This window comes from Acanthochromis polyacanthus, chromosome 8 (assembly GCF_021347895.1).
Source record: "Acanthochromis polyacanthus isolate Apoly-LR-REF ecotype Palm Island chromosome 8, KAUST_Apoly_ChrSc, whole genome shotgun sequence".
NCBI classification, from domain to species: Eukaryota; Metazoa; Chordata; class Actinopteri; family Pomacentridae; genus Acanthochromis; species Acanthochromis polyacanthus.
The window spans coordinates 6781521-6796822 of NC_067120.1; the positions used below are offsets into that span (position 1 = coordinate 6781521).

At 43.3% G+C, this 15302-nt stretch overlaps 1 protein-coding gene across 1 annotated transcript in view; it reads right to left on the reverse strand.

Annotated features, from left to right (window-relative positions):
• Positions 1–13225, reverse strand: part of b4galnt4a (beta-1,4-N-acetyl-galactosaminyl transferase 4a) — a 154532-nt gene extending 141307 nt beyond the window's left edge. Inside the window, 1 exon segment of the mRNA XM_051951651.1 lies at positions 11646–13225. Coding sequence (XP_051807611.1) covers positions 11646–11787 — 142 coding nt within the window. The 5' untranslated portion in view covers positions 11788–13225.
• Between the last annotated feature and the right edge of the window lie 2077 nt (positions 13226–15302).

Sequence of the window (15302 nt, forward strand, 5' to 3'; positions counted from 1 at the left end):
AAAACCTCATTTCAAAGAAAGTTTACTGGAAAGTTCAAGTCTTTCTCCATATTCTTAACAAGTGGATATACAACAACAGAATGCTAATGCTTGACCCAACCGTGAGGAGATCTGGTGGCTCTGTTATGCTATTATGAAACATAATAATCCTGATGGGAGTGTTCTTCTCCAGGATGACAATGCCCCCATCCAATAGGGCACAAAGAGACACCGACTGGCCCAGAAAATGATGGAAATCCTATGCTATTGTCGGTGCAGTCATCAGATCTCGTCAGTGGACGCCTATGGGAGACCTTGGATCTACATGTTGCATACTGCTCTCCAAAACCATCATCAAAACATTAAATTGTGGGATTATCTCTTGGAAGAATAGTTTTCCATCTCTCTAGTAGAGTTCTACAGACTTGGAGAGCCAGTGTCAAGGTGGTGGCCCAACACCTTACTAGTACACTTTATGTTGGTTTTTCCTTTAATTTGTCACAGGTCTGTGTAGTCAATTTATGTATATTATATATTGCCAATTCGCAGCACTGTCATCTCATAGCACTTCACGTCTGAAGATGAATTTTAAACAGATGAACCCAACAAATCCAAAGTTTCTGAATAAGCAAGCACAACAGTGGAAGGAAAAAAACTTCTATTTTGCTGGAAAGGACAAAAAAAAGACGAAGGGTGGCCGTCTGCCACAAACAGCTGGGGTAAGGATGTTGACGGTGGGGATATACACGTGAAGGTAGAAATGTGAAGAAACAGATTTATCTATTCACTTGCCAAATCCACTTTAAATGCAGCACATTAGAAATCCTGTTCTATCCTCCAGCACTCAATATACACAAGGCCTTGGCTGTTTTTTCTCTGTTCTCTGGAACACGATCACATGGTCAGAAAAAGTGCTAGACCGATGCATTATACCCATCGGCTCATTCCAAATCCTCCTCTCCTCTCTGGCAACATAAAAAAAGGAAGAAAAAAGAAACACCTTATTTCCACCAGCAGGGCAGGTAGCGGCGGCACATTTGACGGAGAGATAATAGAGTTGAATCGCGGCTCTGCTGAGGAAGGTGAATCTCTGTGTCAAATGCAGCCAGATGAAAAAGCTAGCATTTGTCCCACATCTCATTTGTAGATGTAAAAATGGATGTAAAAACAGAGAGAGAGGATAGATGTGGCATTTTACAGAGGGAAGAAGGGCCCGAGAAAAAAAAAGGAGGAAATAAAGAGAGAGTGCAGGAGGGAAATGGAAGATAAGAACGTGGAGGAGGATGTGAAAGGAGTACGGTGACGTTAGATGTACAATGCTCTCTCTGTCAGACCAGCTTTTAAGAATGTCCTCTGTGTGCCATCATGTAAACGAAGCCATTAGACAGAGATGTAAATATGCAATGCTGAGCAAAAGTCAAGGCAACAGAAAGCTCACTGATGCTTCACGTGTTTTCTTAACCTGCTGTCCTTTGATAAAAGTCATCTCCAGGTAATTAGCTTTAGGGTACTGCAGCTTTCTTATTGCCGATATGTCATTTAAGCTTGTATTTTTCCCCACTTCTTTTTGCAGGGTCTGGCACAATGTTGATAGAGGAGCTAGCAGAGGGAAAAACCATGAACTCGACTCGGGCTTTCAGCATTGATAATCCACCGAATTAGACTTTCAGGTCTCAGTGGGACTTTTTGTCCAGGAGGAAGGAATTTATAGCGGTGCCCTTGGCAGCAGCCATCATCATGCTAGATTGGAAAACCTGCCTGATATACTGGACGTGAGACAAAGCCAAAGGAGGCTAAGAGGTGGAGTGCTGAGATTTAAGAGTGATAAGTGATTTTCTCATTGGGGGTCCGATGGAAAAGATACCAATTGGCTCCAATCCATCCTAGGTAATGCGCAGAGGTCGAACCTGTAGATTAGAGAAGTGGCCTTTCCAGGACATCCTGCCAAGGTGGAGGGAATCCAGCTGGGGCTGTTAAATATTTACTCTCCGATTTTATTGTAGTGGCCAGAAGTGTAGCTAAATGTCAGATTTGTTTTCATTGTAGCCGCACAAAGTTTTATCAGCAACAGTGATGTGCGGTGAAGTATAAGTTTGGGAGGCACTAAAAAATGTTTAGAGAGCATAACTTGAATGAAACGTTTCTCTCATCCTAGCATTCAAAAAGATTTTATCTTGGTTAAAGTTTGATGTAATGATGTAATCATTTGAACCCCCAAACTTTGGGTTTGAAAGGTATGTTATCTTTTTAAAAATGCTATTTATCAGAGCTAGAAACTGTAAAAACAGAAAGAATCACTGGATTTTCAACTTTGGAATGCTCTTTAAAGTAAACGTCAGTGCAGTGCCGTTCCCTTGTAAAACTCAACAAATCTAAGCTTTAAAAATCATATTATTTCTACCAAGTCACTTTATTCTATGCGTTTCAAATGCTCTCACCAGGTTGAGTGAAAAGCAAAACAAACTTAAGTCATTAAATGATTCAACTGCAAAAATTTTTGAAGTTTTGAAGTTCTCTCTACTTCATCTTATGGTTGTGCTGTTTCCACAGAGATGCCAGACTTTATATTGCGGTGAGTACAAATGTGACAAGAAAAAATTGTCCAGAAATTGCTTCAGATTCAAAGGGTTAAATGTGTTCACTGAATTAAAAAAGGGGCTGCAAGGACACATGATCTGTTACAGTAAATTACTTAACATGCAAACACATGCAAACACATGCTAAACACGGTTGCAATGGTAATGCAGCTATACATAGCACACCGAACCACTACACAAATATAATGCAACCTTCACTAAAAAAAATTTTAAAAAAGATATGATGGTTACTGTGAAAGGCTCCCACTTTAAACAAATTACTAATCTGCTTATTAATTTTAGTATCATACAGAAATAAAAATAACAGGAATGACTTTAAAAATACTGAAGTTTTTAAAATGGCATGCTAAATAAAATGAGATGAAAAAAGCTCCAATCCTTTAACCATCAGTTGCTCATTTTGTTTACTTGCTATTTGCTGAACTTGATGCGCAGCAGCTTGCTTTATAACCTTCTTTCTGCCTGCAAATATTCCCCAGATGAAAGTAAAACTCTTAAAAATAAACCGAGGCCAGAAAAAGCTCTGAAAGTGAACTTACTATGTAAAAGTCAGCAACCACTTTGACTGATCAAAACATCACTAACCACGATTTTCCGCTTTATTAGGCGATACTGACTGAATCAGCTGAAGCAATTTGTTTCACAGCTTACACAAGAGGGAAAGGGGAGAAGAAAAAAAAACAGGCTTTAGAGTTAAATTAGCGAGCAGATGTTAAAATTCAGCGCACACTGCTGGGAGTCCACTCAGAGCAAACACGCACAGTTATACAAACACAAACAGAGCACCAGAGCAAACTGGAAAACTTTCCCTTTTCTCTTGAATACCTTTCCTCATGACTGGCTACAATGGGGAAAAAAAGGGAACAGTGTTTGACAGCCCTCAGAGAGAGATGCCGCGCTCCTTCACAAAGCAGCTCACACGGTAATCAAGCTGCCGAGCAGGCCTTTGAGACACAAAACAAAAGAATGACAAAGTGCAGCCCTTGTCCTCTCTGCTGCCTCCTCCGACACTCCTACGCTTCGCACAGAAAAAAAAAAAAAAGACAGATAAATATGGATATCGTCAGATGGAAGAGACAACTTGGATGATAGGTGAGATGGAAAGAGACTCGATGGAATGCAAGACAGGATAAAAATGCTGCCAGATAAAAAGAAGTCAAGGAGGGTATATATATATATATATATATATGCATACATACATACCGTTCAGCTCAACTAAGCAAAATGCAAAAATGCTACAAGAGCCTCACATTTGGATGCTGTCAGCAGGGGAGCGCCATGAGACCAACTGTGGAGCAGTGGGGAACCTTAGCATCACATTCTTGGTGTTTTTATCCTTTTAGATATAAAAGCAGATATAAAGCGCAGGATTTGGTTTCATCTAAATGGCAGCCAGACATGTTGGTAAAAGCCCTGAAATGTCAAAGTGAAGAAAACCTCAAACTCTCCCCCTCACTTTTTCCCCAGCAAAGCTTCCATAAATGAGACGAATTCCTATCCCACCTCCTGATCTGGTTCCACAACAGTGTAAATATTCATAAGTGTACGCTGAATGGTGACAATGTGCATGACAGTGATTTCAAAAGGAAATCAGGGTGAAAGTGAATATGAGTGAAAGCTACAGAGAGCGACACACACAGGGACAGGCAAGCCTCAGTCAATTTACTCTCTTCAATCGAGTGTTTCCATTTTCATGGCTTTTCAGTAGAGCTGTAAAAATAAAATTTTCCACAAAGCTGATTACGATGCAACCAACACCTCCGCTTCCAAAAAAAAAAAAAAAAGTCAGATTCTTGCATCTCGGAGGCTTATCTGTCCCTCTCCTTCTGATTCTTTGTCCGTCTTTGTTGCGAGCCAGCACAGCCTCGGGGAGAGGTGACCTTTTCCATTAACCACCACTACAGAAAGCTCATTCTGAGCAGCAGGGAGCGCGCAGACACACACTCTTTGATGATTGATTGAAATCCTGCAAGGTCTGGATCACTTACAGTAAGGCAACACCAGAGCTGATACAGCCCAACACTGCATAGAAACCCTATGAAAGAAAATCCCCTCTGCAGAGGTGGGGAGTAAAGAGCGGAACCAAGCCCAAGCACGGGGGGAACTGACAAATCCCATCATGGTAGGGATCACGATCGTCTACAGTCGATACTCCCACCTGACATCTGTCTCTCTGGCTCGCACTCTTTTCTCGGTTTTCCACTTCTTAAAGCCACCGACTCACTTTTTTCTGATTCACACTCCTTTCCTCTCCCAGCAGTGTCCTACTAAATTGTCCAAACTGTGTGGGTTTTTATGAGTCTCTACTGAGGAAATTGCTCTTAATTAAATCTTAATGGCATTGTTTAACAATATGATTGCCGCATTATTCGACACCCCTGCTGTATAAGCTGGCTACACCTGAACGGCTTCCCTCAATTAACTCCATCCGATGTGTACACATTTCCAGGTACTGTACAAACAGATTACACTGACTGAGCCTGTTTTAAGGGGTTGGGGTTACCACGAGTCACAGCCACATCCTTCCCCCGATGCATCCTGCTGCATATCCCACCTGTTGCGTGAGAAGGGTGTCCTTCTTCTGCCCCCCCCCGTCGCTCCTCCCCAAATGTCTGCCTCCCACCCCCACCTCCATTCACAGCAAGCGTGCCAGCGGGCAGACAGTGCCATCATTCAGCTGCTTCCTCTTCTGCTCGGCTAAACACTGGGCCTAAAGTGCAGACGGCAGCGAGAGCGGGGAGGTGTGCGCTCACAGACACATGCAATAACACAAACAAACTACATCACACATACACATTTCCTCACCCGTTTTGCACAAAATCTCTCTCTGTGAGTCGCGTTGGCTTACTCTCTCGCACACGCACCGACAAAAACCTCCTGCGGCAAAAGCTGTGGCACTGGGCCAGAGCTCTCATTTGCATGGGGCAGAGCTGGTACCTTGATGGTGGCTCGTTAGGCAGGCCAACACAAATTTCATTAACCCCGAGGTTAACACACTCCGGACTTAGTTTTTTTGATGATTTTTTTCCCCCAGACTTTTACTGACCTCTCAAACCTAAAGCTCTGTTTGTTTCTCAATCCTGTGTCTATGTCCGTTAATCTTACATGAAACGCTTCGAGAGACATGAGATGCGCTGTGGGTATGTGAATGTAACACATGCAAAGTGTGAAATATTTTTAAATCTGTCCAGGAGCAGACAAAATGCTAAATTTGCCAAATGAGAGCCAGAGTTTGCACTCGACAACCTGCATAATGAAATCAAGGCAAATGTATGTATGGATATATACATAAGAAGCGGTTTTATCCCCCCCCCTCTCTGTTAATCCCTCTGTGGTCTCCACCTCTAGAAGGCAGCTCCTGCAGCATCCTAAGCACATCAGGGCTGCAGTGTGAGTTGTTACGGGGACATCCTTCATCCTTGCTATGGAATTACCCAGAGAGAGAGATTTACTGAGTTGGTCAGATAAGCTGTGGGGCAGATTCATGGTTGAGTCGGTGACAGTCCCCACCCCAGCTCCCAAGACACAAGCTAACAATAAACCGACTGCCACATGTGTTTATGATGTCAAACATCCAGTCGCTACGGCTATAATACACTAAATTTTATATACAATTATTTTTCAGAGATAGCGAAGACAGGTGCTCAGATTTTAAGATTCAGTTTTCAATTTTAAGTTTATATTCTTTATAGCATCCAGGTCTCCGCAGCAATAACTTCCATCTGGAAATATGTGCAGGAATATTTCTCTTAAGCCAGTCAAACATTATTGGCTCTAAAGAATATGAATCACATTAGTGCAGCTAAAAATTTTACAATTTCTCATGATGAAAGGTGCTTTTTTATTCCTCAACAGTTTTCTTCTGATTAACAGAGTTCTCCCACAGACTCAGAATTCCTAAGTGGAAACGATTGTTAAAAGCTACACCGCCCACCTGGGTGCACACGTGAACATGCCCAAACCACTCCGTCGATGCAGACTGCTCCCTCAGTGGACTCTGCTAAATTTAACTCTGTCAGGAACACACCTAAGATATAACACACGACTGCCTCTGCAAATGTTTTTTTAACCAAGCAGGCAGGGTGTTTATATCTGCATCTTTGGCGCTTTATTTTTTCCCCCCATTAACTAGTATCAAAAGTGCACGTGGGACAACAGGCAGCTGCATTATTCACAAATCTGAGAAGGTAATTGACGATATTCACCGTCACATGAATAAATGATGACATGAAAAGGTTCTGTGAAGGGTTTAAACACTTACACACACCGACGTGGTGTCTGTTACCGTTTTGCCGGAAGAGTGGTTCTGGCCGGGGTAAGGCTGACCAACCGTGAGAACCACAAGAGCTAAAATTAGGGAAAGTGACATCTGAGGGCATGGTTACCATGACAGCAAGCCAGCCTTGAGGATGTCGCAGTCGAGACACAACAACAAGCCAAATCCAACTTTATACCAAACTGAAACTATATATCCAAGTGTTTGAATGTGAAAGTGTGTGACTCATTGTACCTTTCTCTCCAGGGATATTAATACAACGCAGTGACCCTGCATCCTCAAGTTCTGTCCGTTTTATTTTTAGATTCTCGGTGGATATTGGATGCTTCTTCAAAAAAAAACAATGAATGCACTGGTCTTGATAAAACAAGCTCCAAACACAACACGTTTCTCTCCCATATGTCGTCTCCATGGGCAACCAAGCAACCAATCTGTCGAGGCCCCTGAGACTTCCCCTCTCCGACTTCCTCCTTATCCCTTCGGAGCGGTGATGAAAGGAACGGCATGAGTGTACTATGCGCTATTTTACCAATATAGGCATTTGTGTATTTATGCGTAGGGGTGGTTGAGTATATGCGCATGTGTGCGCTTTCACTTGTGTAATCATAGCTAATCAATAGAGGCCTGTATGCAACAGCCAGCCTCCTCAGTGGACCTGTTGATGCTGGAAAACAGGAGCGCTGCTGTACAACTGGGTGGTCACATAAATGTGCTACTCATCTAATATGCACCGCGGCGCTCCCTGCCAACACACTTCCTCATTGAAATTCTGATTAAATAAGACCAGTCTGGCCGGCGCGCAATTGGAAAACTATTTAATTACACCTTTTTGGCTTTTCCCATCATCATAGGTGCAACAGCTACTTTGTGCTTTTAAAGAAAACATAAATAAATGGCCTGAATGAAAGTGACAGACTGACAAAAGTTTCGTTGGTGCTGCTCATTCTCCTGTAATTATATTTCTCTGATGGATCTACTTATAAACAAGAGAGCACTGACGGATGTGTCAATGATACAGACCTTCATGCACAAAGCAAATAAACATTGGTTTGTGTGGGGAAAAGCCTACTGGCATAAAGTTTTTTCTTCACTAGGTGGGAAATAACTTCAGCTACTACACTTGTGCAAATATCTGCTCTCTGCACCCAAATAGTAAAAGTTTTAGATTCCACACTTCACAAGGTACTCTTCATATATGCCATCAGTTTGAAAATTGGAGCATTCTCTCCCAGCTCCCATTCCACTCGCTATAAAATCATAAAAAGGTGAGTGGACTGCCCATCACCATTCGATCATCAGTCTATCACACACTTCCATCTTGTACTGAATAATTTAGTGGCAGAAAATGATGGTCCATTTCAACACGGCTGTGGCTGGCTTAGTGCTCTGAATGATGACAATTCAGAGCCAGAATGGTCTGATGACACTCCCGCGTGATTGATTTCTCTGCCGACCAACCGCAGTGTGAATAATGACCACATATGACTTCTGAGTAATGATGTGTCCAGCAGCGTATTCAGCAAAGTGTGTACACTGATCTTAATCACACAGGTTCCAGTACAATTACTCCGAAAAACATAGTCCGGGTTTTCAGCATCTCGACTCATTTACAGCCAAATTTTTACTAGCAAGGCAAAACCCGACGCATTTCTATTTGAAGCTCGATCAAGGCCATCATCACCTGCTTTCCTTTAAATGTTGCACGCAGAGTCTCATCAAACAACCAGACAGACTTAACATTGCAATCTCAGGACTGAATCCTCACATTTTGGTCTTTTCTATGGCTCTACCAGGATGCACGCTTCTCCCATCATTATTCACAATTAGACAGACGCAGCCTCAGTTGGGCGCTTTATGCCAGAATGTTTATATTTCTCATAAGTCTACTGGTCATAAGCCAGTAAGACATTATCTGGTGGATGAAGAACTAGCGGCAATCTGTCTGATACGTGTGCTCACTCAAGGAGAGGATTTGGCTGCGATGAAACTCATTTCCTCCAAAATAGAGACAAGTAGAGTTTGACAAATTGTCATTTCATATTCAAACATGGGAGGACTCAGGCCAAAAATGAAATTACATTATTTCTACCTGCCCCACCTCAGTGCTAGGAATCAATGAGGACTCTTGCATGAAGAGGGAGAAAAAACTGCCAACCTGATATGAATATTTACACACTTCATGGAGCCCCATTTCCAGTTATGGCTACATCTTACTTAGAAACCTTCAGCGCGAGAAGGGACATGTTATTCATAAGAGGTTAAGTGAGTTGACCTGCTCAGATGCCTGCTAAATGGAAGACAGTCAATTAGACACACAGACCGGCACAGCACAGCATAACAGCTTCCTTCCTCACCAGACGAGTCACAAAAGGCGGACTATTAGAGGAATCCTAAAAAAATGAGGAACACGACTGGAAAACATCACCATGCAGTGGGGTGTTTGATTTCAGAGGACAAAAGAGATGGTCATGGTGTTGGGAAAGTTAGCACAAAACAAGCAAAAGACAACACAGGAAGAGCAAAAAACACAAAAGCTAAGGAATGTAGCAAAGACGCTCATTATAGCGTCGCATCGACATCGCAAGGCGTACATGTATGACGGCCACATGGCAGGAAGTGCAATGTGAGAGACGGCAAACAAGTCGTGCTACTTTTTTGGGCTATTTGATATAAAATGAAAAAGTCTTCCAACACTAATCTATGAGAGAAGTTTGATGTAAAAGTTCTTGTCTGCACAGATTTTATTTGTTGACATGGAGGCTCCACACGTGCACAAATAAATTAAATGTTAAAAAGGACGATTTGGTTTAAGACAGAAACAGTTTTAGATAAATATTTCAGCTACAGAAAGCATGATGCTGATTAAAAGAAACAGTTGGCAGAGTCTTGTAATTGTTGCACCCACACAAGGCAAAACAACTAATTTTGTTTGACCGTCAACATAACACCACAAATTGAGTTTTGCCATCAGTCAACTGCTGAAAATGCTGCAGATAAAATATCGCAATGTCTTTTTTTACCTCCGATATTGCGCAGCCCTTTAAAGCACAATGCAAGTAGAAGAGTACCGAGAGTGACCATTCATTAAGTCAACTTCTGTGAATATACAGGGGGTCCTCAAATTACGTCGGAGTTCTGTTCCTATGGCCCAACATAAGTCACAACTCCGGCAAAAATGTCAACAAAACCGTTACATGCCTCACGAAATTGATTAGTTCTTCGTAAAAGTCATGAATACCAGCGACTTTCATGCATGTACAAGTGTACATTACAATTTGAAAACAGAATATGTTGCACTGTTCTTACAACTTGATCTACTTAATCCCGCTTGGAAGCCATAATGAAGGGCAATAAGTTAGCGAATGTAGCACAATCCAAGGTGGCGTACAACCGGTGAATGTAAACAAAACCGTCTTATAATGATGCGTAATGACGTATTCATCTGCTGCGGTCGCCAGCTAGTTCCACATTACGAGTTCCCACGTAACGAAGTATGTTGAGGACGATGTAAACCGAGGACCTCCCTGTATATGTGAGCACAAGCTGCAGATACAATATCAAGAGCACCTGTGCACTATGCAGTACATTAGCCAGCAATGAACTCAGTCTGAGGCCTAAAATGTACATACTTGTTGTTTTTTTTCACTTTCTATAAGAGACACCTGCTACATGCATCCAGATCAGAATCCTATTTGCTTCAGAAATGTGGATTTCATAGCAGACACACTGATAAAACCCCACAACTCACTTATTTGCAGTTCTGAATGAAACAAACCCATCTTTATGATTCAGGATTCTCATTATCAGAAAACTATATGTAGTCTGTTGCTGGGAATAAAAAATCCGGCTGAGATCAGAGACAAAGAAATGATCCCTGTGTGTCCGTCAACTGTGTGCGTGCATGTGTGGGCGCCGTGTACACTCTTCAAGGACATCATAATCGCGGGGTATCACCTTACACAGACAGCTGGGGGAGCAGCTACACCATCAGCCAGTGTTAAATCTGTCATGTGGTGTATTACATCCAACACTTAGGATCAGTGTTTTTCTTTTTACTACCACTGCTCCTGTTACGCTCAGCATCATCCAACAACCAGCCACCGCCGCTGTGCACAGTGGAGGAACGCAATCAAGCCTTAGTAATAAGGAGCATAACAGCAGCAGGTGGAAATCTGCCTCATCCCCTGCACTGCCCACCCCCCATTAATAGTTTTCCAAGGCTGACTGTCACGCCTGTGACCTCTGAAGCTGTCTCCATGAGCAGCCCTTTGATTATTAATGTTGAAGGCGACGGCCTGGCTTTCGAACTGGCCTGAGACATTCTTTACTCAGCCTGGAAGAAGAGACTATAGTTAATTTATGAGACATGCTCGTTCTGTGTGTTGCTCCTTCTTGTGGTGTAGCTGCTCCTTATCCATCACAGTAGTAAAGAGAGGAAATATGTGAAAGTCAATAGGGCAGGGCAGCATTTATCTTAGGTCTGTGCAACTGGCAGTTTCTGTAATGTTTATGCATCTGTAATGTTAAAGCTGATTTTGTTCCCTGTATCTGCTATGACGCTGACTGTGCCAACTTTATGGTGGGCTCATCATTCTTTAAGGCAGCAGTAATTTTATCTCAGTATTCCTATAATACACCCCCACTGTGGCTTTAAAGTAATGTTATCTTAGTTTAATCTCCAGAGGAGCGGCTACAGTGTGCATAAAAGGCATTTAAAAGGCGCTTAAATGGACCTGTAAGGGAACGTGATCCATCAGGGTGAAAGAGAAGACAAACTTTAAAGCTTCCTCTACCTTTTCCGTAGTTGAAGTGCAGTTTGATGGTCTTGCCCTGGTTGATGTGCAGATAGGTGAACCACACTGCGGAGGTGAGCAGCACCAGCAGCAGCAGGAGCTTGAACTGCTTCCTGATCTTCTTCACGGGGAAGCGCAGCATCCTTGCTGAAACATCATCCGGTAGCCGCCCGGTAGATTGTCGAAACGGAGTCCGGAGAGAGATGTGGGTCTGCTGCGTCGCGTTTATGGCGGATCTACTGACGGACAGCCACAGGCATCCCGGGCAGCCTTGGTGCGTAAACAGGGAGTGTTGACTACAGCCCCGAAGCGCGTCTCGTTCCCCTACATCCACGGGGTGACAGCAGCAGTAGCGCCAGACTCGTCGTATCCTCAGATCTGGGTCCAAACACCTCTGTGGCAGTCATCGCTTATGAATGCAACCCACCCCTCTCTCTCCCCGTGAATAGCGAGGCTTGTAAACAGGCTTCCCCCCCCCGTTTAGCAGAGGCGGCTGAGGAAAGCAGGGAAAAGGGCTGCAGATCAAAAGCCGCTAAGTTCAGTTAAGAGTGTGACCGAGGGAACAAAATAGCAGTCCGGCGATAATCTACACAAATCCCCTGAAGCTCAAACCCTTGCTGACACCGCGACGCTGATTATTTTATCGGCTACTCAAGGATCATCCCCAGCCACGGGGTTTTACGCAAAGTAGGCATCAAACGAGTGAGAGGAAGAATGTGGTTTCCATGCGGAGAAGGCTGCTCGGACTTCTCCACATGGATGATTTAGATTCCAAAATGAGCAGAAATGAAATTTAAAGGGCCGCCGGTGCCAGGACTGTGTTGGTAACCTGACCAGGAGAGGAGGGCTGAGGGCGGCAATCGGCCAAATGTCACAGCCCTGTGCGCTCCATCTATTGTTGAGCACAGCTGAAACGGAGACTCCGGCGTCCAATCGAGGTCAGCGGATTCAGATGGAGCGCGTTTTTATTTAAGTGCCGGGAGAGGAGGGGCGATCAGCTGTCATCCTGCTCCTCGGGTGGGTTTGGACGAGTAAATATTAAACGGCGTGGATCGAAAACTGCTCCATGGCGGCGTAGCGAGGGAGATGTCCGATGCGAGCTCCAGAGAAAACGGGGTAAAACAGATGCCCATGTGCTCCGGCTGCTCCGTCCGCGTTCACGGCAGGTGCATTTTCACCCCAATTCTCCTAAAGTAGCTGCACCGTCCAAGGCGTCCACCATGCGTGCGAGAGAGAGAGAGATCACAATCAAAACACCCTCATCTGGATTCAAACTAATCAACACTGATGCGCGTCGCCAGCAGCCAGCCTTGTGTTGTTATTCTGTCATGAGCTTCTCTTTTTTCTTTCTCCATTAAAACGCCGCGATAGCATCGTCAAAACCCAGTCAGCGAGCGCAGGGAGGAGAAGAGCACCAGCCGCGCTCCGGGCGGGGTGACGCGCAGAAAGCGGCAACAAACTGTGACATAACCGGGAGAGAACATATTATTTTTGTTTTTGCTACAATGAAACACGTAAGCGTAGCTCCCCTTTCAATGCACAGCTCAGTACGCCCATCAATTGAGCATCTTAACGGCGCAGAGCAACCGAACCTGCGCGCACGGAGGAGTGACAAGCCCCGGCGTCCAATCGCAGCCCCGCAGAGGGGTCACAGGAGGCGGGAGGACTGCGTTTGCCCTCGCCGTTGCTTGGTAGCCCACTAGTCTGATCCACCGTCCAATAGCCTGCAAACTTGTGCAGCTTTCTCTCACTCCAGGCTCCCGTTTTCACCTCGAATCTCAAGGCACGCTGGTGTCAATTAGATGAACGATGATTAGTCGTTTTGCAAGTGATGGAGGAATTACGCAAAGAAATGAAGCCCCTGAAATAGACTATGGGCGATTAATTGAAACAGAAATGATCTTTTAGTGCATTTTTAGTCTCTAGAAAGTGTTATTTTCTCAACATTGCAGTATTAATTTGTCTCAGGATTGCCAAACATCCAACATTTAAATTCCTCAGAGGTAATTCCTCTGAAATTAAAACATGTTGTACGCTATTTGATCATTTATTGTTTTGACAAATTCACATGGAATTCAGAATGCTGATTTTTTTTCAAGTAACTTAATTGGTGTGAGACAGTGGATATAACAGTTAGTGTGGAAAGTGTTATATTTCAGGAGAATATTTCAATAATCATGGATTGACTTTGCAGCTGTCCACGAATTTTATTAGAAATGATCTAGATAGAAGACACTGCAGCCCTGCCCTGCACTGTGGTGACACTTTTACGCACTTGACTGCCGCCTTCTGGTTAAAAGATAACAGCACAATTTCTCCATAAACGAGGCAGCATTGTCTTTACTAACTATATTGCTTGAGCTTGGAAAAAAAATGAGTTTTTATGTTATGTGCCATCTCACCATCCACAAACGTTAGAGATATTTCCAGAATGAGCAGATTTGTCGTCATTCATTTATATTTTATTTATTTATTATTTGACTTGTTCAATCATTGGCCCAGTATCTGCTATAAAAATACCCATATTTCCAGATTTATTATAGGCTTTAAACACACAAACAGTTTTTATTCATCTGTCTTCATGTTAAAGTAGGATGTTATCCAATATTACTCACAGGAAGAGTTGTGTAACAAATAATACAAGGTAAATCCAAGTAGGTTTCGAGTATATCATGTACTCACGATTTACTTTTATCTTTTAAATAAGTCTATTCAAGGCAGGAAATATGCATACTAACGCAGCCTTGACTCTGAGCGTGGTGATGTTATTCGCCTACAGTGTAATGGATAAAAAAAGATGACAGATCTTACAGGAGGGAAAAAAATACCAACTATTTGTCACTGCTGGGCCGGTGAATCCGAGGTACACACTGAGGCAGGCGGCAGGGCAACTGGTTAACTGACCATTTTATTAGGAAACAGGCAGGGTTCTGGGGAGTCAACTGGGATGGAGAGGAGGCTGGAGAGGAGCTGGCAGGGAAAGCAGGAGGAGGCTTGGAGAGGTCGCTGCAAACCTGGAGCAGAATCCTGGGCTGTTAGCCTGAGGTTTGGATAGGGCCTGTTTGTGGACAGAGGTTATGATAAGTTTAATTAAGATGCTAAAGTCACAAAATAAGCGGTGTGGCTTCACAGTGAGAAGACTCTGGATTCAAACCTGTTGCTCGGATTCGACCTTTCTGTGTGGAGTTTGCACATTTTCCCTGCGAAAAACAGAAAAAAAAAACCACCCTGAAAAACAGTTTCCACCCCAGAGCTGTCTAGTCCATATCCATATCCCTCCTACACACACAACAGACTCACTATGTGCAATAAAGAACTGAATCTTGCACTGGACTGCACTTTACACTCATCCTACTGCTCATGTACACTAACTCTGTTTACATATTTATATCTTTTAAGTATTTTTTAAATTTTATTTGTATATTCTGTGCCTTTTTTTTTTTTTTACTTTTTTACCTATGGCTGGGAGTCACCAATCGCAATTTCGCTGAGTAGAGACAAAATGACAATAAAGATTCTTGATTGTTGAATGTGCAGGTTCTCTCCAGGTTCTCTGGTTTCATTCATACAGACGTGCATGGTTAATTGATGATTCTAAATTGACTACTGGAGTGAGTGTTCAGTGTACCTGAACATGTGCATGTTTGTCTTTTTGTT